Source organism: Zonotrichia leucophrys, chromosome Z, assembly GCF_028769735.1.
Source record: "Zonotrichia leucophrys gambelii isolate GWCS_2022_RI chromosome Z, RI_Zleu_2.0, whole genome shotgun sequence".
In the NCBI taxonomy this organism is placed as follows: domain Eukaryota; kingdom Metazoa; phylum Chordata; class Aves; order Passeriformes; family Passerellidae; genus Zonotrichia; species Zonotrichia leucophrys.
In genome coordinates, this window is record NC_088200.1 from 23399698 (window position 1) to 23423642 (window position 23945).

Genomic DNA, 23945 nt, shown 5'->3' on the forward strand with positions numbered 1-23945 from the left:
CGCGCCGGTGCAGTCTGCGGGCGAGGCGAGGCCGGCGCCGCTCCGGAGGCTGCGCGGGGCGGGTTCAGCGCTGCCAGGAACGCGCGTTCTCCGGCCGGGGCCGGGGCGCTGACGGCCGCCTCCCGCCGCGCCGTTACTCAGCACAGTCGGTGTCCCCACGGCCCGCCGACCCGGCAGTCGGGAGAGAGCGGGACCGCCGAGCGGACCGCCTGGTGCAGGTAGGGACTGTCCTCCCCCGGCGTTGGGGGGATGGACGGTGTGCGGGTGACCTGCTGCCGCGGCGTGAGGGCGAGTTGTTTTCCCCTCGTGGCTCCGTCCGTGTCTCTTGCCCGGCTTGGACCCGCGGCCCCTCCTCGCCGCCTGGCGCAGGCGTGTGGCGGCCCCTGGGGCGAGCGGAAGGGCCCGCGGCCGCCACCGGCGTTTCCTCGGAGAGGCGGGCGGTGCGGCTTCGGTTTGCGGCACGAACCGGGCGAGGAGCTGCCCACCCCGCCTGCCTCTTGCCCGCGTCCCTGTGTCGCTGGGCTCGGGGGTCTCTGGGGGTGTCCCCTGCCTCGGGGTGCCCGGGTGCTGTGGGGATCTGTCCGGTGCTCCCGTTTCCGTGGTCTTGCCCTGGACTCCGTTGTTGGAAACGGGCGCCCTGACTTGTGACGCGCGTGTTGAAGTCCGGCTTTTCGGGCTCCGAACAGTGCCTTTGAGTCACTGCTGAGGACTTCGGCGGAGCCCTGTTCAGATTCGGACACCTGAGGAGTTAATTTAGTTCCCGCCAGCCTGGTTAAATTTATTCTTTCAGCTTCTGCTGTAGAGGGTGGAAGTGACGCTGGCCTCAGCATTGCTCTCAGGTATTATTAATATAAAAATTTCAAGTATTTGGTCAGCAATTAACTAGGAAAGTTCATGGCTGCGGAAATCAGGGTAGAAGTACCTGGGCGTAGAGCGGCGTTGAGGGCGGAGCTCGGTGCTGGTGGCCGGCCGGCCTGAGCCGGGACCCCGGGACACCGGGCCGAGACACCGCGGGTCTTCAGCGCCAGCCGCCGGTGGGTGCCTTCAGCAGGGCAGCTCCGGGGGCAGAGGCTTGCTTAGAGCATGCAAGGCATTATGTAATCGGCTTAATCCCGCAGTTGTCTATCTGGAGCCTTTAGAGGTTTCGTTTGTTCTTCGGTTGATAAAGAATGTCTGGATTTTTCAGTTAATGTTTCCTGGATTTCCTTTCTTTTTTCAGCTGTGGCCTTGGGTTTTGATATACACAAAGTAACCAGCAGAGGATAAATAAATGATATGTGTTAAAATAGATAGAATTTGTAAGACTAGAAGGGGTGTTTATTTGCTTAGAATCAAATTAACCAAAGTAAAGTTTTGGTTTAATCAGGCTTCTCTGTTTTCATGTAGCCTACTTTGTCTTTGAAAACTATCTTAAACACTTACTTCACAGTATTTCTTAATATAGCTTTTTCATAATTGAATATACTTTGTGTTGTTTTCTGGATTTACTGTGTATTCTTTCTCAATATTCTCTTAATCCTTTTATGTGGTACTGAATCAGACACTAATGATTTCTTTTTCTCTGAACATTTTGTTGCTTTAACTGTTGGACTAGTTAAAGGATGTTCATATCGTTCTGTTCCATTTCTAATATTACACAGGTGTTGAAATAAATGTCGCTACTTCAGTAGTAGCTTGAACTCAAGTTCTTATTGCATTGTGCTCGATGGAAGTGTGAGGAAAAATGCTTTAGAATTTCTTGTTTCAGCAGTAGATAATGAACAATAAAGGTGAAAAAAACCCTAATCAAACAACAAACCCTCAACCAAAATACACACATATACAAAAAAAAAAAAAAAGCCAAAAAAAAAACCAAACCAAAACAAACTACCAAACAAAAAAAACAGACAAATAAAAAAAGCTCCCAACAATTTGAATATCTTGCCCGTTATGGTTTGAACAGCACTTAAAGTTCCAAACCAGCAGCTATACTTATGAGTTTGACTTTGTTCTTGTGAATAGTTCCCATGAAGTCGGCAATTTAATTTAAATAAACAATTAGAATAATTTCTATTTAATGTAAATATAAGATTTCTAGATAAGTGTTTGCAAGGTTTGGCAGGTTTTGAGACTAATACATAGCAAAGTATTCAAAGATGTGAATAATAGGTTCCACTGTCTTGTTATTATGTACAGAGAGATAGGAGGACAGGAATAAATTCTCTTGTGAAAACATTACATTTGTGTTATCCTAGGAAGCACAAGATAAATACTTGAGGTGTTCTTTAAGATTAAATAGACATTTTCCCACTTCTGTCAGCCTTTATGAAAAGGCTAATTGCCACAGAATGAATTGAAATCACTGCCTGTGGGCAATTTTACATTTGCAATTCTATATGTTAAATCTTTATTCATAAGAGAGTTAAAGAGAGAAAATTGATAAAATGCTCTTGCTTTCTTTTTAAAAGCTATCCCAGAAGGGATAAGTAATATAGTTTGGGTCTGTTTTATTTCTTAGCCTCTATTGCTGCAATAGAAAAGTTTTTTGCAGTTTCTTCTATAGAATTTTCATACTTATTTACTAAAAATGCAGTATAATTTTAAAGGGGGTGTATATTTCTTTATCGTATTCTTTTTGTTGTTAGTATATTTTACCAGCTGTAGGAACTGTGTTTGCAGAACAGCACTGGCATTTTTATTACTACTGAAATGTCAAGTAGAAGGTGAGATAGTTGTGTTGTTGGGGTGTGTTGCTCTCAGCATCTGATTATGCTGTAATGAGCACAGAGATTTACATCATACATGCTCAGAAGGTGTTAGACTATACCTTAGGTATTCACAGTATATCTTAGTCAAATGAGTCCCATTAAAGTTACTCATCTGTACTTGTGGAACCATATGCTTAAATTAATCTAGTCAGAGTTGTTTTTGCCTCAGCTTCACTAAGAGTCCAGATAAAGCACACATCCAGCTTATTCACACTCTCATGTGAATACAATCCATCACAGTGAAAGACAAACCAGTTCCAGTATAATCGTAACATTGTTTGTATTTAGTTGGAGCTATTCTCCTGTGGAAGTTCAGTAGGTGTTTTGTATCAAATTGGTTCAGTTAATGACCTGCTGGTTGTCTTGGGTCCTCTGAGTGAAGAAAGTAGCATGTGTTTGTTTTAAAGAAGAGAGTTGTTATTAGCCATGATTTAGTTGGAGAATGAATCAGAATCTCTTGTTTCAGTAGGCATATTTTCCATTGGATTAAAAGATCAATACATAAAGCCTGCATTAGTCTAGCACAGGGGAGGAATCATCTGCTGTCTTCAGCATGTCATTTGCCATATCTGGTGACAACCCATTTTTCGCACATTTACACTATCTTGGGGGACATTACCATCACATCAGCTAATTCACTGTGGTTTACTGCTGTACTGCCCTGTGTGTGAATCCTGCAGGCCAGTTTCCAGTCTTCTGAAATTACTTGGGTAAATAGCAAATATTTTATGAGTGATATCATATTTGTAGTGTTTCTGGGCTGTTTATACTTTCAAATAATGTAAACTCCTGTTCTAATTCTTTCTGACAGGGGGATTTGGAAGAAATAAGAAATTCTGTAGTTCTCATTACATGCCGGTAAGAGTGCAGTCTGCTGTTCCTGGGCAAAACAAACTATTTGCATCTCACTTTTGGAGGTACAAATTCTTTTAAATTTTTCCCAAAAAATAATAGTCATCCCCTTAGAATAAAATATAATATCTAACTTCACCTTCAGCGTTTCTGTACAGGTGGGAAAACTCACTCAGAATAGACCCATTTAATAGTTTCTGATAGAAATAGAAGTGATTTTGAGTATTGTGTTATAAGTACTTGGAAAAAAAGCATGTTGAGACTGGACTGTGAAGATGAACTCCTTAAGTAGAAGTGAAAGAAGTTGCTTCTTTGGTGCTCATAATTACAAAAGAAGTGAGGAGGAACAAATAGACACCACCACCACCCCACAAAACAGTAGTATTTTTACTTTGCATAAGGCAATCTAAACCTTTTGCTAATAGTTTGACTTCCTCCATAGACTCCTTCCACTTATCCTGACTTGGGTATAACTGAAACTTAATGTTCACATTATCTCATCTGACAGAGGTGAGTTATTCCATATTTGAGTGACTAATTGTGCTGAAACACAATATTATTGTTACTTCAGCTATCAGGAATATGGTCCTTTATCCAGGATCTTCTTTAAGAGCCTATCTACCTTCTTAAGGGAGCTGATCAGTACTTCCCGCCATGTCCTCTAAATTGGAAGTGTTGATCCCCCATGTCTAAACCTCTGTGGTTTCCCTCTGTTTTGAAGAAAGCTAGAGACCTGGGTGAAAAACCTTAGCTGCAGCAGCCTCTTTATTTTGTGATATTCCATGAATGCTTGTGTGTTTGTCAGTCTGTCCCACTGTGCCTGGTTTTGCTGCTCTAAAAGTATGCTCCATGTAACATGGTTTGCAGTATGCTTTCATACTGTACCACCAGGAAGAGACCATTCACGCATCCAAAAATACAGATAGTTGTTCTGTGACACAGGTTAAAGGGTTTTTGCAGCACTGTCCTTGAAGCTTCTTTAAAAAAAAAATTTATACATGAAAACTATGCTTCTGTACAAATTTAAGGACAAAATTTGAAATAGCTAAATATTGTTAGGTGTCACAGTTAGCAGTAAGATTTTAGTGTTAGATGACCCAAATACTTCTGGAGCAGCATGGTACTGTAGACAACTAAAATCTGCTTGTTTTGTAGCTTGAGTCAAAGTCAGTATGTGAAACTGTAAGTGTTCATGTTCACAGGGAACTGTCAGGAGATGAACTTGGGACATGTAGGTAGATTTGGTATGAAAAAGTTGTTTAAGTTAAGATGAAATGTCAGATGCATTAACTCAAGGAAAGTGGAGTAAATGGTTATCTTTGGTGCGCTAGTTTCCAGCACAGTACTTGTCAAATTTCATTGCTCTTCTTATCTCTGAGAAAAAGTATTGCCGCAACAAAAGATTTCCCCCCACTCCCTTCTCACTGGTATAAATTAAGAGAAACACAAGGTCTATTTTAAGGGCAACTGTATCTTTACCTATCTTGCTTTAGGTATAGGTGTGTTTATCTTTTTTTTCCTCCCCCTCACCACTATTAAAACTAATGCTTTGAATTGGTGCTATAGGTTATGCTGGTTTAACAAATATTTGTGATAGAGGATTTAGTTAGGGAGATGTTTCTTGAAGCATGGAAAAAAGAAAAACAATTGTGTCATTTATACAATCCCAATTCCTACGGGCAATACAGCTAAGAATTTCTTTGAAGGTTTTCAAAATATTTATGTCGGCAAGTATGAGGAGTGAAGATAAGTTTATGGCTACATTTTTGTGTACCAAAGCTCTAGAGTGTTTGCTAATCCAGAAGCATCACCTTGTTTTGTCTTCTACGTTTTGACCTTCATGCACCCTTCATATTTCTGATAGTGCTTGCAGGAGCCCATAGCCCGTGATTGCAATATACTTTCTTTGTATTTAGGAGATGCTGTAGTGACTTTTGGCTGCAGAAATCTGCATAACCTTATGTTATATGACATAACTTAGTATGCTGCAACTCTGCAACATACTTTAATTGTTCTTTTATCACGTATGTATTTGTCAATGGGAAGAACGTTTTTCTTAATGTCTTAAGATGAGGAATTTCATTTCCACCAAAGAAAGTCGAAAACAAATGCTTGTTCCTTTTCTGGGTAATGATGTTTTACTTTTGATATCTGGCAGTGCTTTAGAGTTATCGCTCCCCTTTACTAATATACCCATTGTGAAATAACTAATAATATAAAATTGAATATTATACAGAAATATACATATATGGATTTAAGTCTTTGTTGTGTTAAATGTTCAGAAGTTATGCATTATTTCCTAGAGATATTGTGTTCACTTTTTTTTTTTAAGTTGGATTTTTTTAATGTCAGATTGTACCTGGAAACTGATACTATTCTCTCTTCCCATTTCAGACTAGAAGATGAATAATCTTTCCTTTAGTGAACTCTGTTGCCTGTTCTGTTGTCCACCATGCCCAGGGAAAATTGCCGCTAAGCTGGCATTCTTACCTCCTGATCCCACATACACACTGATGTGTGATGAGAGTGGCAGTCGCTGGACTTTGCATCTCTCAGAGCGAGCGGACTGGCAATATTCTTCCAGGGAAAAAGATGCCATTGAGTGCTTCATGACTAGAACATGTAAAGGCAACAGGATTGCCTGTATGTTCGTGCGTTGCTCACCTAACGCCAAGTACACTTTGCTCTTCTCACATGGAAATGCTGTTGACCTGGGTCAGATGAGCAGCTTTTATATAGGACTGGGTTCACGGATTAATTGCAACATATTCTCCTATGATTATTCTGGATATGGCGCAAGTTCTGGGAAGCCTACGGAGAAGAATCTCTATGCTGACATTGATGCTGCTTGGGTGGCTCTTAGAACAAGGTAAGACATTAGTTGCTGTTTTTCTTTTACAGCATTCTTGTCAAATGGTTTTATTTCACATGCATTGGTAGTTGAAACTGCAGTGCTGTGATTTAGAATTAGTTGATTCATATCCAAGCTGACTGGTGGGGCCTGATGTTGAAGACATTGCCAGTATTACGCAGGATCAGTATATATTACTTACCTACTGGAAAAATTGAAATGGAATTAAATTTAATAAGCTGTGGTCTAGTCTTGAACAAGTAGAGTATCTTCCTTATTGTCATAGTTTGGAATCTTCTCAGCTGCAAAATCTAAAAAATTGGGAAAAGCCTATAATAATTGATACCCCAGTGATTAACCCACTATTGTGAGAAAATGCAGGTTGTTTCTTCAGATAATTTCCATCACCTACTTTTTCTGTAGGGAGGGGCACAGTAAAAGCTGGTACAAGAGAACTTGGTGAGACTCTTATTTCTGTGTGGTGTTGATATCACCTTTGTTTCAGCATTCTGACTAGCAGCTACAGCATTTCCAAAGAGAGAAAACATCTTTTTGCTTTATATAGAAAGCTAGCTTCACAAAACATAATGTGTGGGAGAGTTTGTAACAGATCTGTGTAAATACCTTATTGGGGGAACCCAAAAAGAGGGATTTTGAGCAGTGATGTTAACTCAAGCAGAATAAAAATGGACAAGAAAAAAATACAAATGGAAAGATGTTATTTCAGTGATTTCTGTGTTCTAAGCCTCTGGTTTTGTGGGACATAAAATAGCAAAATGAAAGACTGTGAGTGTATTCACTGATATAAGTGAGAATCCTACAGAATCCTGCACCAAATATGTGCAGCTTCTCTAATTTGAGAGCAATTTTCACTATAATTTTTTCCATTTAGCTCAATAGTCTTCTCATGGTTACAAATACCCAGACAATAAATACTACTTTTAAAATAGTATTCTGTCATAAGAATAACTGCCCACCAGAAAATCCTACACTGTATATTTCATATCAAAAAGGTATAAAAACCTGAAATGTGTTGTTGCAGCTCAGTCATTGCAACTTGAGCATCCTGTTTAATAATTATAGTATCAGGGATTTGACTTAGTGTAAGGGCATGTGGGCTTTAAATCCTGGATCCTGGTTATTGTCACAGTGAGTTTAGAACTTCATCAATGTAGTATTAATGAGCAGATTACCCCTTTTCAGTGCTTTAAATACACATTTAGTCTGGCACTCATTTTACATTACAACTACAGTATGATTTCAAAGAAGCATATGTTATCCATGTATTAAATAGGGAAAAAGCTTATTATCATAAACCTCATTCAACTGCAGGAGACAGGTTTTCAGCTTCATCTATTCAAAAACATGCACACTAGGTTGTTGGATTACCTTTTGGTGTTTATTTTTATTACAATGGAAAGCTGAGATATGGCTGTTCCATAAGCCAAAAGGTGCAACAGGTGCACTCTTGACCATGGTTTGTAGCTGGTAGGTGATTAGCTATAACATTTACCAAAAATATAATGTGGTTTGTGAGCAATTTGGAAGACAGTCTGAACTATTTAAATGTGACAGAAAATGGAAGAGAACTAGATGGTGAAACATAATACTTTATGTCAGTTTACAGGCTCTGTTTTATAAACTAAGTTGTAGTTATTGTTTCTTCTTCCTCGTAATGAATGTCTGAATATAAAATCTGCAAAGAAATGTGATTGCACTTTGAATTCTCACCACTATTCTTAAGCAATGAAGTGTATTTTCTCTAAACAAATAAGATTGTTCATAATTGATAGGACACAGGCTAATGGCTTTAAAGTGAAAGAAGGTAGATTGAGATTAGATATAAGACATAAATAATAAATTCTTTTCTGTGAGGGTGATAAAGCACAGGAACAAATTGCCAGAGAAGTTGCCACAGGAAGAACTAGTTGTCCGGAGAAATTGTGATCAACTTCCCCATTCCAGGAAGTGTTCAAGTTGTGGTTGAATGGAACTTTCAGCAGATTGATCTAGTGGAAAGTATCCCTGCCCATGGCAGGGAAGGTGGAATTAAAGGGTGTTTAAAGGTCCCTTACCCAAACTATTCTGTGATTGTAATGTCTTATATAAGTGTGCTCATTCGTCAGCAGACGTTGTTGGGGAGACCTCTAAATATATCTTTTATAAGATATTCTTATGTTTAAGAATGACCTCACCTTGGTCCCTTTTTTTGTCTGCCTTTTTTTTATTATTGTTTGTCATGGTTTGAGCCTGGCACAGAGCCAGTGCCCCCATGAAAATGCCTCACCCTGGTGTCTGCTGTGAGATGTGACCAGGAATAAGCAAAACAGGCTCTAACTTAAACATAAAGACCACTTTATTACTTAAACTACAGGGAAATAGGGAGAGACTATAAGGAAAAAGAAGAAAAAAAGAATTGAAAACCTTACAAAAAAACCATTTTCCTCCTCCCCACCACCTGACTTTCCCAATCCAATACATTCTCTCAAAACAACTGCCCAGCCCGGCACGACACTTTAGTATACTCAAACATCAGTTCATGAAGAGGAAAAGGAGTCCTTCTCGTTCCATAGGCTTCTCGTGGAGACACACTGAGACCCTCGTGTGCTTCCCTGTCACTTCGGCACCGCCCGGAAAGTCCATTTGCCGCTTGTGACATGTTCCTTCCATGCTCAGTGCTCTCACCACCGAGACATGGATTAGAGCTGCTTTTAGGGTGGTCTTTCAAGGATGCCTTGTCTCACTCCAAAAAAGCACAGTCTCTGCTTTTGGGACAACTGTCCCCCCATATTTTTCCAACCCCCTGGGGCCGGGGGTCCTCACAAATGAACCCTCCTGGTTTTGAGGCACTGCCTCCCCCTAAATGCAGTCTGTGTCACAGGAACAACTGAGTCCATGGCTACAAGAAAAAGTCCAGCCAAAAGGCCACTCCAAATCATCTCTCCCCATCCAATCATCTCCACAAACTCCGGGCCAAAGTCCTTATCTCATCTCATCTCTCATCTCCCTTCTTATTCAGCTTCGAGGAGGATTAGCATTTTCTGCAAGGCCCCAATCATGCAAGAAAGGGTTAAAAGTTTTCAGTCTCTGTCTGTCGGTCCCGGAGCGGCTCCCACGGGAACGGCTCCCACGCACGCTGCCCACACGCTGCCGCTGCGGCCGGGCAGTCTTCCTCCCCCTTCTCGCTGGCTGCTCTCCTGGGGGGAGGGGGGGCTGGCTGCCCGATGTCTCTTGGGGCTCCCCCACCCTTCCATCCTCGAAGCCCCCTCAACCCCCACCTCTGTCCAGGCCCCAGGCCCACGGCATGGCGGCCCCTCCCCCGCCCAGCAGCAGCGGGCCGGGCGGGGGAGAGAGATCTGACCTCTTCGCCCGACGATGTCCAAAGAGGAAGTGCCAGGGCAGTGCCCTGCTTTTAACCCCTGTGTATTCTCGGAGGTGTGTCCAAACCCCACTGGCTACACCAGGTGTCAGTATGAAACCCAAAACCTTCATTGGTTTGACCACAGCTTCCCAGAATTCCCACTCCTTCCGGGTCAAACCATGACATTGTTTCACCTCCTGTAGCAATTAGGTAATTCTGTAGAGTGTATGAAGTTTCAGTTGGTTTGTTCAACTTGTGAATTTCACACACATGAACTGAATTTAGTCTACTGCTGAAAAAGAGGTTGGTATTACCAGTTACACCTGTAGTACTTAAAACAGCTTTCCAATTGGCTGACGTGGTCTCATCCTTGTATCTGAATGTTGGATGTATCATGGGGAAGTTCAGCACTTGACTCTGGATATACTAGCTCACAGTTTGGTTATCCAGCTATGGTGTTCTCTTGAGCCCTGAGACAGTGCTCAGCTGTGTTAAAATACTCAATGTATACCTGAAGCTACTTTCATAGCGTAGCTTCTTCTGTCAGTTTCACGTTGGTACAGTCTTTAACGTTTATAACTAATTCTGCAAAAACAAAGTAATTCAATGGTTTATTTGCAGGAGAAATGTGAGTATAGCTGTGACTCCTTGGAAATTCTTGTTGATGAAATGAGATAAGAAAGGATCAGAAAGTTTTAAACTCTGTCTCCCAGTTTGTGATGTGATGAAGAAAAGAATGGAGAAGTTACCTTCAGAGATTGATCACAGCCATAGCTCCCTGCACTCCCTGTTCTGAAAAATGAAATCATAGAACCCAACACTAAAAGGTGTTTCTGGGGTAATTGAAATTTTAATTTTTCGGTGAACAAAACCACTTGTGGTAAAGACTTGCTAGTCTTTATTTAAGATACTAGTGAGAAAACTTAAGATACAAATCTTGTGTCTTGGGAAGGCAATCCACACACTCACCTGTAAATCAGCACGGCTGTCCAGTGGGGACTGGACACCTGGGGTGAAATAGTCTGGAACTCATGCTGAGGGTGATGATGAGATTTTGCTGTGAATATTAATATTTGTGGAAGTGAATACATAAAACTAGTTTGGCAGCCTATCAGAACAGGTAAACAGCAGATGTAGATGCTAAGTTGTGTCCCTATTCTTTACCTCCTTTGAAGATGTTAATAGGAGGCAGTCATTACCTATATGGATGATGGCCATGAGAGAAGGTGGTGTGATTCACTGCCTTCATCAATTTTGGAAAAGTTGTACATTGCTGCATATTCATGTGCATGGGGCTGTATAAAAGCTGCAAGTAAGGAGATTCTTTTTCCAGCTGTCATAACTACCACGTGTTGAAATGCTAAGAGTCACTTTGAGATACGCCTATTTTCTGCTGTTCTGGTCTCTGAAGGCCTTTGATGACACCCTAGCAAGGGTGGAAAGGTTTAACCAGCCCCAGGCAAATGCAGGGCAAGTGGCACTCATTCAGAAACCTCTGAAGATGTGCCAGGTTGCCTCATGACCAGATTTACTTGTAAGAAGCGAAACAGCCCTTTCATTGTTGCTTATCATGGACTGCATAATAATTGAAAAATTAAAGGGTAAATCTCACCATTAGACAATGTGTCAAAGTGAACAGAATGTCCATAAATTGAACAGCCAGGTATAGGAATAATACTGTCTCTTCAGATGTTGACCAAAATTGTTCATTTCACAATTCATAAACTACTTTTTTTTTGTTTTTTTCATTCAGAAGTAGAAGGGGGGGGAGTTCAGCTAGAAGTTGAGGTACTCTAGTTTTATACATTTGGAGGGAAATTGAGGGTATCTTTAAATTGATAGGGAAAAGTAGCTCAATTATTGTGGAAGAGAAATCTTGACAAATCTTTATGTATTGGTAGCATTTTAAAGTTTAGAAAGGCCAAACTGTGAGAGAGGCAAAGAAGGTTCAGTTTGTTGATATAATGTGGACAATGGGTTTGCCTCTCATAAAACATAGTTCCTTTTTTCTTCTTCTTTTGTAAAATATTGTATGCGCAAGAAGGGGGATGCATACATCATTTGAGGAAGCACTGTGTGGTCCTGAATTTTATATGTGGCCTAGAATGTTGAGAGTTACAGGTGTGGATGAGGTTCATGCCCTTTATGTTCTGCAACTTGCAGCTGTAATTTCATGTGTTATGTCCGTGATGACAAAAGATTCTGAATGTACATTAAAAATTCCCTCAATATGTTCCCCCTTGTTCCATGTGCCCCAAGTGCTGTGTTTCTAAACGTATGTGTTGCAATAGCTTTGCAAACTGTAGCTTCTCTAGAGCATCTAGTGTAAGCCTAAAGGGGTACTATGGAAAATGTACTCTTCTAAGCTTGATCTTATCAATAGTTATTTCATTATTGTAAAGCAATCAAGCCTTCTAGATTAAGAGCAGTAGTTCAGAAGTAAATATAAGTTACTTTGTCTCCCTTATGTATATCCAGAACAAAATGGCAGGTATTTTTAAGAGCCTCACACTGCAGCATGGTAATTTCTGCTAGTATTTGTTTCTTAAAGGTAACTGAAATTAAAACCCAAAAACAAAGGATAAAACCCAAAGAAACAAAAAAAAACTCTACCTACATTGTCACAGCTAGACATGCATTTTGTAGTTTTCTTATTGCATCATGATAATATGGTAAATATCCAGTGAAAATATAAAATAAAGTTAATATCCAATGTTAGTGATGTACATCCAATTAAAGTGTTTAGGGGTCAGACAGAACTTTGAGCAACTTGATTCAGTGAAATATTAATATTACCTCCCTATGGCAAGGGTGTGGACTATACTACATTCCAACCTAAACTGCTCTGTGATTCCATGAAGAGAAAAAGAGAATGGAGGGGCAGAGAAAAGGTGGACCACCAGTAAGATAAGTGTTTAGTAAAGTGCAGGAAAGGTCTTGCTACAAATACAGAAATATCAAAGAAATGGTGAAAAGAGTTTCTGCTAAATCACATGAAGTTCATCACCAAGGGGAAAAAAGAATATTTCATTATTGTTTAGCAGTCCTTTTCCTACCAGAAGCTGAAAAGATCAGGCCAAAAGTGTTCAGGATTGCCTCTTTTACAGAGACCATCTACATCTGGTCAGCATATATAGGGCCACAGAAAAGAATACTGGCTTCATTAGTGTTATCTTGGGCGCTGGTTCCAGGCACTGGAACAGTCTGGCATGGTTACAACTCCTTATTGGCTTGCTCCTTCCTCACCCAGCAGTAGCATGCTGTTTCCTGCCTGTCCCTGAACACAGGCAGCACAAAGGAGCACTAAAGCAATTGCTCCACTACTCTCAGACAAGGTTTATTTAGTTCCTTTCATTAACTGTTAAAGCCTAATGAGGGGGAATGCATTGCTGAAGCTGCAAATAGGAAAGTGGTTCTTTCTGTTCAGCTATGGTTTAGCTTTGTAGTGACATTAACCTGTGCCTTCAGTGTGGTGATGAGGCAGAAATTCGTAAATGCTCAGACACTCTGTGAGGATGTCAGGAAGCTTACATGAACACAGGTTCTGTGTCAAAACCGCTCTTTAGATTCCGTCTGCTTTCCAGGCAGGTAACCTTTAACTGTGTGAGCATAAAGGATGAATTGGATGTTGAAAGGAATTGAAATTTCAGCTGCTCTGGGAAAGAGAAAGATGTTGCAGTTAGCCTATAAACTGCAGAAAATATCAAGTTTTGTACCAGGTTCTGCCCAGAATGCCTTGTCCATGAAGAATAGTGCTTTCTTGGCAAAACCAGTGCGCTGGTACATTTGTGCATAGCTACTTTTAAGGTTTTCTTCCAAGGTCCTTTTTGGTGATTATGGCTTTAAAAAAAATCCCCAAACCTAAAAACACCCTTCATTACCTTCACCCCCACACTGAAGGTCTGTCTATGCTGACACAGGTTATCTAAGATTACTTGAGTCGACAACAGTGTTTACATTAGTCCTATTATCAACATAATGAGCTTTCAAAGATAGCAACAGTCTTTACAGCATGTCTTTGACCTCTTGTAACCAGAGGAACCAGTTGAAGCATATGGCTCTGTAAATGCTATGTTCCCCTTCCTCAGGATGGCCTGTAGTTACAAGGCACTGATTAAGAGAACAGTGTTACTGCGACTTTTTCTCTTGATCTGACACTCCTCCTTTGGGAGACCAGGTATGGTCATCTGATAATTTGACACAAAACTTCTTGGAGTTTAACAGACTATGAGTCTGTCAAAAGTAAATTTTATGAGTAGGAAACTTAGAAACAGTTACCTTTTCAATATTTTTTCTGTTGTAGATTGTAAAGTGATACTTTTGAGAAATAGCAACAGAGGGACAGTTCATCTCTTTGTTTTTTCTAAATATTTCAGAAGCCTATTACATTGGGTTTGCATGGCCAAGCTTTGGTAGCAGGGGCCTATGGGGATGCCTTCTCTGAGAAGCTGCCAGAGGCTTCCTCCATTTCCAGCAGAGCCAAGCTCTGTTGGCTCCAAAGATGGCGGTGCCGCTGGCCAAGGCTGGGACGATTAGAAGTTATGGTAGTGCCTCTGGGATAGCATATTTAAGAAGAGGGGAAAAAGAAATCCTTGCACCGTTGTAATCACAGCCAGAGAAGAGTGAAAGGAGAACATGTGGTGGGAACAGCACTGCAGACACCAGGGTCAGTGGGAAGGACGGGCAGGGGGTGCTCCAGGCACCAGAGGAGCCCCACAGCAGAGCAGGGGATGCCTGAAGGGAGGCTGTGACCCCATGGGAGACCTGTGGAGAGAGGAGCGCACGCTGGAGCAGCCTGTCCCTGAGGGACTGCACCCAGGGGCACATTGGTGAAGGGAGGTTGTGACCCCATGGAAGAGGGACCCACCCTGCAGCAGTTTGAGGGGGCCTGCTGCCTGTGGGCCAGACATCAGACAACAGAGAAGTTTGTGGAGAACCGGCTTCCTATGAGGGGGATGCTGTGGTGAACTGGGGAAGGACTCCTCACCCTGAACAGTGAGAGAAACAACATGGGATGAACTGAGCCCAACTCCCATTCCCTGTGTCCCTGTGCTGCTGGGGGAGAGGGAGAGTTGGGAAGGAGGGAGGGTGGGGAAAAGGTGTTTTTAGGGTGTGTTTTACATCTCATTATCCTGCTCTGACTTTGTTAGTAATAAGTTCAATTAATATCTCCATGTCTAGAGATGACATTTGATGAACCATCTCTCCCAGTCCTTACCTCAGCCCATGGTCTCATCATTAAATTTTCTCTCCCTGTCCAGCTGTGAAGTGGAATGAGAGAAAGAGCTGCTTTGGTGGGTGCCTGGCACCTAGCCAGGATCAGCCCACTAAACCTTTTCAAGAGGAAAGGGAAGACTGGAATGAACAGATGTAATCTGTTTTCCAAGCTGCTTGGAGTTTTTTATTTGGGAGGGAGGGTTTGATTATTTAGGTTTCCATCCTACTCAAGCCATAATACTCAGAAGTGTACTTTGAGCTACCACTTTGGGTTACTGACTTCTTTAGTTTACTGATTGCAAAGCATGTATTTTCTGGTGGGCACTGTGACGCAAACTGTTTGACTGTGATGGAGTAAGGATTACTTAAATCCAGATATTGTAAATGCTTTTCTTGGCTTATTTGTTGTAGCCGTCATTTATCTATTTGAGGCTGAAGGAATTTGATCAAAAAATAGGGGAAAGAATAATGAGAAAGAGGAGAATATGTGTTCTGAAATAGAGTTTTTAAGTTGTGCTTTGAATTCCTGTGTAATGGCCTGTGTCTTGTAAAACTCAACATTTAAGGAAACCCAAGTGTGGTAATTGGCAAGGTTTATTATTTGAATACTGTTTTATCATAATGTGCTGTGCAAACTACATGCCATACTAGTGATGCAACATATTAATGCAAGTTTTGTTCAGATTATGTTGGAAGGAGGGAAGGCTGTCCTGTACTTTCATAAGGGACAAATGTGATGTGAATTGAGAGATGAATTGTAAAAGGATAGCACCTATGTTCTCGGGTGTTTCAGAAGAGATGCAGAAATAATGATGACCTTAGATTTGTCTTTTGTTTCAAAGCTTTAATTTATTTTATTTATGTGTGTTGGAATTTTCAGAAAATCTTGTTAACACTTAAAATTGCTTTTTCTTTGAGAATTGTTGTGAAGAGGCTGTTAGTAGTTCCAGGCTGATGATGAAGACTTAGAGTTTTAAAAGTCTTAATTTGATCATGATCTGATTATGACTAAAAACTCTTTCGAGGAAACACTGATAGTGATTTAGTAGTCATGATGTAGCAAGATTCCTGTGTCAGGCAGAATCTGCCTCTGTGCTAATACTTTGAAACCTTTTACATTTCACTTTATCAGAACTCAAATTAAATAAACAGACAAATATTAAATTGATAATTTTAGATGTGAATAGTGGGTTTTATACCAAATTTAGCAAGTTAATGGCATGCCTAATGAGTTCTGCTGCTGATAACATGTACAATCTTGAAATCTCCCTAGATGCATATTTTTTTATTAATTGTTTATTATATATAAATGCAACTTAGAAAATATTTTTTCTGGCATATTAAGAAGTACTTGTGGATTTGGAGGGAGCTGTTTTGTTGGTTGGTAATTTGAATGTCTTGATACACATGAAACACTTTTTTTCCTAATGTTCCTGATCTTTAGTCTCTTAGACTTTACTGATTTTAGTGTTTGGTTACTCATACAGTTATTTACCCATGTTTATAAGATACTTGTGAATTTCTTCCATACTTCTGCTCCCCTGACTTTACTGGAGATATGCAAAATATAGAAATTTGATAACTTCTTTGTGGCTATGTGTGTTGTTATATGATGTTGACAGAAAATATGCATGCCTTTATTGTAGACAAGGTAACAGGTGCTCTTTCCTATACTTGATTTTCATTCCTTTTAAAGTGGCAAGTGTCAAACCTACCTCCTGCTGTTCCACAGTGATGTTAGGCTAGGCTGCTCTTACTTAAAAAGTTGAACAAGTTTTTAATAATGCACGAGAACAATGATTTGGGTTTGGGTTTTTTGGTTTAATTTGGGGGCTTTGGACTTTTTTTAGAGATGATTGGGAGGAGTTTGATATTTTGGTGTATTTTGTGGGGTTTTGGGAAGGGTAGTTGTTGGTTTTGGGGTTTTTTGTGTATGGGGTTTTCTTGAGTGCAATGTGGTATCCCTTCCTATTGAAGGTACTTCCTTTCCCAAGTTTAGATACACTGCTGCAGTCTGACCTGTGCTAAGAGTCCCTGGTTAGGGGTACAGGGCAGTGGATCAGCTCACTTTTTTTGCAAGCACTGTTCTTGGCCACATTATCATTCTCTTCAGAGGCTTTTCCCGTGTAACTTGGGCAGCAATTGCTTTTTGCATTCACACTAATGCTGAAAAATATATTAAAATTACTTATATGAGTGTTAACTAGATGTTTCTTTTGTTTGCCCCTGTTAATTGCATCTTTCTAGGAGGAAGGCTTTGATTTCGATTCTGTATTCCCTGCTGGGCTGTCTTGCTTGTGGATTAGTTTGATAAGAACAAGCTTCTTGGCTATTATGTGGAATGATCAATATCATTATACTGCTCATTGTCAGTATGGGCAAGCTTTAAGTCTCTCTAAATTTATAAGCAATGTACCAGCTTGAAGGTTTTATCAGATAGCAGAAGAGTAAAGCTGACCAAATTTTTGCAGGCTTGATTATGCTTTATGTGATGATAACCAAAGATCTATTAAGGCTCTAATCAGTCTTCTGTTGTAGGTCCTCTGGAGTTAAAAGTAAAGACTTTAACAAGCCACACTGCATTCACAAATCTGTATTTAAAAATTTAAATCATTATTCCAATATCATTCAGGCATGGGGAAAAAAGTTACTGCAAATAGAGAGTAAATAAATAATTGTGTGTTTTAGTCAGGAATGTCATAAACAAAGTTGCTTGTTCTTCTACCAGCTCCTGTTTCATAGTTGATAGCATTGTGAAAATTTTCGTCTTCAGAAATGCTTTTTTTGCCTTGCTCTGTAGGTTGCGTCTGTTTCACTTTATATGCCACTTTTTAAACATTTCTAATTTTCTAGGTATGGAATTCGCCCTGAAAATGTGATTATATATGGCCAGAGTATAGGAACGGTACCATCTGTGGATCTTGCTGCTAGATATGAAAGTGCTGCTGTAATTCTTCATTCTCCACTGACCTCAGGAATGCGAGTAGCTTTTCCTGATACAAAGAAGACTTACTGCTTTGATGCATTCCCAAAGTAAGTTGTAGGATATTTTTTTTTCAGCATGCATTTTCTCTATAACAGAAGTTCTCAACTAGAGAAACAAGTAGTCTGGCATATTATCTGAAAGTCTTTTCAAAAATATAATAAAAGAATTGGAGAAAAATCACTGAATAACATTGAAGAGGAGCATTTGATTTGAAGAAGTTTACAAAACTTTGTAAACCTTCTAGGCGCTTTGCATCTCTAATCATTTTAGTGGATATCTGTAAAGTAATTAATTTTCCTGTATATAACATGTAAATCCCTAGTTTTAACAAGGAGTTCTGTCCAGCAAATTGTTAGTCTGGGAAACTGTGAGCAAAGTAATTTGCAATATGTTTCTATAAGACTAAAAAACTAAGTAAATCTTAATTGAAGAAAATTTTTTGTTGTATTTCGGAACTATGCTGTTGTTTTCATAGATATAATCTTTTTCTTTACAGCATTGACAAAATTTCTAAAATAACATCTCCTGTCTTAATAATCCATGGAACTGAAGATGAAGTAATTGACTTTTCACATGGCCTGGCATTATTTGAGCGTTGCCAGAGACCTGTAGAACCACTGTGGGTAGAAGGAGCAGGCCATAATGATGTGGAACTCTATGGACAGTACCTTGAAAGATTAAAACATTTTGTGTCACACGAGCTGGTGAACTTGTAACTTTCATTGTGTATTTACATGGTTTTTTTTCATTTCACTGCAGAACTGCACACTTTGATAAATATATAACTTAAAACCTGAATGTTGTGTTTTCAAATCATCTTGGTTGCCTTCATTAAATCTACAGGTAATGATTTGTCAACATAATTAATGAAGGTTTTAATGTCAACATTATAAACTGGAATTACATGATCATGCAGTCAGACTGGCAGTTCGTATTTCTTTGTGTGAGGTTTTTTCTTCTTAGATGTGAAGAAAAAAATCACAAGGAGTACTGTAAGAAAATTTAATTATATAAAACCAAATGCTGTCAAAGTGTTGCCAAGTGCTTTAGCATATCAAAACCAAGTTTATAAATATTTTTTAAACATCTCAAAGTGTACTGTGACTTACTCTGTTGCACAGGTGTAATTAAAAAACTGACTTCTAAACTGTTGGTCTGTAAAAATGTAATAGCCATGAAATTTGAGCAAATACTAATGTATGTAATGAGAATAAACAGTCACTGGAAATTATTCATGCCCTGTTACAGGGAGAGAGGGGAAAAACAGATATATTTTCCCATATTTTTTACTACTTTTGTGCTTAGTTTTCCTTTAGTTATTTTGTACTCGTATCGTCTATTAGCTTTCAGGATAATAAAATGTATCCACTCATGTTCTCAGGACTCCTAATCTTGCCAGAGTACAAATTATCATTGTTGTAATGCAGGTATCGTTCACATGATTGCTACTGAGGCCACAAAATACCTCTTTGAAACCAGACTTAAAACCTAGAAGACTTCTTGAACCATGTAGTTTTAAACACTGATTTTCTAGAGCCACAACGTGTCATTAAGAAGAACCTTGAAGTTTATCCAACATTGTAATAAAGAGTTTGCAACGTAGCAGTTGTCTGATCAGGCTAATTTTGGATGTTTAGTGTAAAAGCTTATTTTTTTGAGTATTGTATGGAAATTTTACTAATTGGGCCTCTGTGGGGTGGGACGAGTGACAAGAAGAGAATACTGACATTTTTCTATTAACTCATTATAAAATAAACTTAAGTTGCCTTTCCCTTGAATGCATTTTACAAGAATAAAGCTATGAAAAATAAACTTAATTATATGTGGCCTAATTGTGAACAAAGTAATATTCCAACAATACACACTGTGCTTTTAAGGCCTTACGTAATTTAATTGTTGTGCTTGTTTTTTGTGATTGAGACTATTGTGTACTTAAATGTAGTTTTGAGTATTGTGAAGACTTTGGTTAAGATGTGTTGATTAACAGTAAACAATATTCCACAAACTTGCAGTTTTCTCTTTTTATTCAAAGTAATAGCAGCAGTTGCTTGGAGTATCAAAATACTTAGCAACTCCCCATTTATTCAAGGAAATCTGACATCAAAAGCAATAACTTATTGTTCGGAATTGCCAGCACATTTCTTTATCAGCAGCTACTGTTCTGGATCACCCTTCTATCCCCATGCCTCACCTTACTACAATTTGCCATTCAGGACACAGGCTTTCTGCTGCAAAGCTGCTTGTAAACTTTTTTTTTCTGTAACAAATTCTAGTATCTCCTTCTTTGAAATTAAAATGAATTATTGTCTTGTGCACTTTGAGTTAATTGAGTAGAAAGAAATTTGTTCACAAGGAACTAGATTTCTGTGTGATTTTTTGATCAAGGATATTACAATGAGTTCTGAAATACAGAGTATATTCAGAAACAGCAGCATTAGACTTAAGGATTTTCATCCTAGTTCAAGGCTTTTGGATACAGGTGCGTAACTCAGCTTTATTAACATAATGTTTAATACATGGTTTGATTTCCTTTTCTTACTACCTTGGTAAGGAGGTAGCCACTAGCCACTATCTCCAATGGAAATCCATGCCATTAAATGTTTAAGTGCTTTCTTTGTAATGAATGGAGCTTGTTTTGAGATTCACCTTCAGGAATTCAGAAATAAAGAGTGTAGAAGTGCAATATTAAGTGAAATATATTGGCTGCAGTTTGGTTGCCTGCCCCTTGCAGGCAAATGATCACCTGTCACCACAAGAACTATCTGATTGTGCCAGGGGATATTGTGGCACCCTGTAATTGAAAAAGGCAGAAAAGGTGTCATAGTAGTTTTGCTGCTTTTGTTTCTGTATTTTGTTGAAGCGGAACAAAAGACCTGACTAATAGTGTTTTGACTTCAGTATGTGCAGCTGTGCCGGATTGCACTGGTGAGTAGAGATTCTGGTCTCTTGCATCATTTATGCATGGTTAATTATTGCCATTTAGTGCTGATTTATGTTTTATACTAATATGTTTTCAGAGGAGTTGTATATGTGAAGGAATTTAAATAGCTTAGCCTGTGGTGCAGATTGTATTATGGCAGCAAAGTTGTTAGTGACAGAAAGCAACTCTGAGCTATTGCAACGATGAGGAAAACATTTGACATCCTGATTGTCTTATCCTTATACCATCATTTTGGTCAAATTGACAATGGGCTGTTGTTTAATGTTATAGATGCAATTGTCTCCTGATAAACAAAGTTGATTCAGCATTCATTGAAAAGACAATGCCTGTATTTTAGGGAAAAAGAAAAGAGTGTTTTGTAAGCTTCATGATGTCATTCCTGGTTTGGTTTTTTTTAAAGAGATGTATTTGACAGTAAGCTGTCATTTTCAGTTCTGCAAACCTTGGCAAATCAGCTTTCAAAACAACTCCATATATGTAAAATATGTGATTACCTTCTAAAGGTGGGGTCTATTTAGGACATGTTTTGCTTTTACATTCACAACTCCTTAACTCCCCTCTCTTAATTCCACATCTGGCACCAAAGAATGCTAGTGTATGTTCAGTTAGATACTCTTGTTGATTGATTCTAAACTTACTTTCCTTTTCAAGATTTTTTTTACTGGGGAAAAATATTGCATGTTTATTTTTGGGCTCCTTTAACTGCGTGGCATTGGACAACAAGGTACTGCTCCTGTGGAGTATGCCAGGTCCTACAGGTCCTAATTTTTCTCACTACTCTGTAGGCATTGTTAATATCTTAAAGTCACAAATAAGGAAAATAGTATGTAAGTAGGAGGCTGATTGGTTGGAAACTTTGCAGAAAAGGAGTTGGGGACCCTGCTGCAACAGGCTGCATATGAACCAGCATTTCACCCTTACGCCAAAGGCAAATGAGACCATTCCAGGCCTGATAGGCAGAGGTTTGCCAGCAGATCATGGGAAGTGATCCTGCCTCTCCTCGCTGCTCTGAGTGCAGATGTGTGTAAAATGCTGAATCTAACTCTGGGCTTTTGCATGAGGAACGTAGGGATGTACAGAAGGAAGTCCAGTGCAGGGCCACAGCTTCAACTGAAAGACTGGAGCATCCAGCATAGGAAGAGATGCTGAGAGAGCTGGGGCTTTTCATCCTGGGGAAGAAAAACTTTGAAGTTTGGCAGGATATTAACTATTATGTGTGAATATCTGAGGGAGAGAGTGAAGAGAGCTGAACATTTCCCTGTACTGCCCTCTGAGAGGGCAAGAGCCCATGATGACACACTAAAAACCAGAAAATGCAATCTGAAATTAGAAAGCAAACAGGGTTTTTTGAGGTGCTTTTTTGTTTGTTTGGTTTGGTTGGGTTTTTTTGTTTGCTTGTTTGTGGGGTTTTTTGTTGGGTTTTTTTTTTTTTTGTGAGGCAGATCAAACACTGGGACTGACTGTGTAGTTCTCATCTTTACACATAGTCAGAATTCAGCTGAACACAGCTTTAGGTAACCTGCTGTAGCTGAGCCTGCTCTGAGCACACAAGTAGATGTTTCAAGGGGTTCCTTTCAGCATCTGTCATTATGTGTACACCAGCTCAGAAATGGAGTGTTTATTTAAAAAAATTGTCTTCATTTGGTGTTCCCTACTTTTGACACTTTATTTTAAAGCAACAGAAAGCCCTTTTTCTCTTGGTCCTGAGACCATCATTGTTTGATGCACTGCTACTGAGTCAGACTAATACCAACTTTTATACCACAGACAGTGTCATCAAAGATCATAGATTGCTACAGTGTATTATAAATGGTTGAAAAGCTAGAAGTATAAGTATGCTGTCCTGAAAAAAGTGCTTGAAAGATGTCTTAAACATTGTCAAAGATGGAAATGTTGCATTCACAGCTACTATTAAGTTATGAGATACAGTTGTTTTCAGTTGTTTCGATAAAATTGGGTAATAAAGTTGGTTTTACTTCACCTGATTAATGAAATGAAAAATTGTTTGTGGGAAAGTTTGTCATGAGCTAATAACTGTGTCAGACTTGCTCACCATCACCGATACAGTACAGATAACTCTGATTGTTATAAGTTAGTGTGAAAACCCATTCAGCTTCAGTACCACCAGAATGAAATGTCATCATGACATTACCTTAGAGCTCTTGACATATTGAACTTCATATTAATTGTAAAATAGCCATAAAAAAAACCAATGATTCGCCAATAAATTCTATTCTATGATAATTTCTATACTATATCTGCTTCCCTTTTTTATTTATTTCTCTATTACGGGTTCTTCTTTCTGTGAAAGGGAGTAAAATCTTTGCAAACTTCTGGTAAAATGCCAAGGAAAATGTTTCAAGAAAGACAACTTTTTAAAATGCATGATCTTAACAACAGATTACTCTTCCAGTGACGAAGGGCCAGCCACAAAAATTATCTCAGCATTAACTTTTTCCTGGGGGCATTAGTAGTTTGTCTTAGTCTAATAACATCTTTCTAAATTATGAGGAAACCTTGAAATGGTCTTGTTGCTTAGAAGAGGTTTTGTGGTTGGTCAGGGAGGCATCATACAAATGTTTGTCATTTTAATGTTTAATTTTCAAATTTTTTGGCTTAAAGTGGGCTAATAGCTTTCTAACTTTCATTGAGCGCTGCAGAGAAGACATGGGAGTGACATTGATGAGACAGTCCATATAGCTTCATATTAGGCTAGAAGCTGTGTGCACCTCAAGTAGGTAACTGCGCCTTCTCTCCTAGAGCTTTGGGTGAATGTAATATGGATGTAATCAGACTGTTATACTGGGACATTTTTAATTTTCCAAAGCCACAAAATTTTTTGCCAGATGTGTTTTTCTGGAATCAGGTAAATGGTAGATTGACTAAAATTCTAAAACTGAACTGTGCTGACTAAAATTCAAAAACTGAACTGTACCAAAGATCTGAATAAATCATTAACTAGAACAGCATTTTAAATAATTTAATCAGTA

At 39.3% G+C, this 23945-nt stretch overlaps 1 protein-coding gene across 4 annotated transcripts; it reads left to right on the forward strand.

The window, feature by feature from the left end:
- The first annotated feature begins 6 nt into the window (after positions 1-6).
- Positions 7-23170, forward strand: ABHD17B (abhydrolase domain containing 17B, depalmitoylase). 4 transcript variants are annotated; one of them, XM_064736214.1, is made up of 6 exons: positions 7-218; positions 3559-3664; positions 4042-4109; positions 5994-6468; positions 17882-18061; positions 18511-23170. In XM_064736214.1, the coding sequence occupies exons 4-6, from the start codon at positions 6002-6004 to the stop codon at positions 18728-18730; spliced, it is 867 nt and encodes a 288-aa protein (XP_064592284.1). In that variant the 5' UTR covers positions 7-218; positions 3559-3664; positions 4042-4109; positions 5994-6001; the 3' UTR covers positions 18731-23170. The 4 variants fall into 4 exon arrangements, with proteins under 4 accessions (XP_064592284.1, XP_064592285.1, XP_064592283.1 ...); XM_064736215.1 differs by having other exon boundaries at positions 3559-3605; XM_064736213.1 differs by lacking the exon at positions 4042-4109.
- The last annotated feature ends 775 nt before the right edge of the window (positions 23171-23945 follow it).

Coding starts and splice junctions, on each gene's coding strand:
- ABHD17B (XM_064736214.1), top strand. CDS start 6,002: ATGAATAATCTTTCCTTTAGTGAACTCTGTTGCCTGTTCTGTTGTCCA. Junction 6,469..17,881: donor TGGGTGGCTCTTAGAACAAG/GTAAGACATTAG, acceptor CTAATTTTCTAG/GTATGGAATTCGCCCTGAAA. Junction 18,062..18,510: donor TGCTTTGATGCATTCCCAAA/GTAAGTTGTAGG, acceptor TTTTCTTTACAG/CATTGACAAAATTTCTAAAA.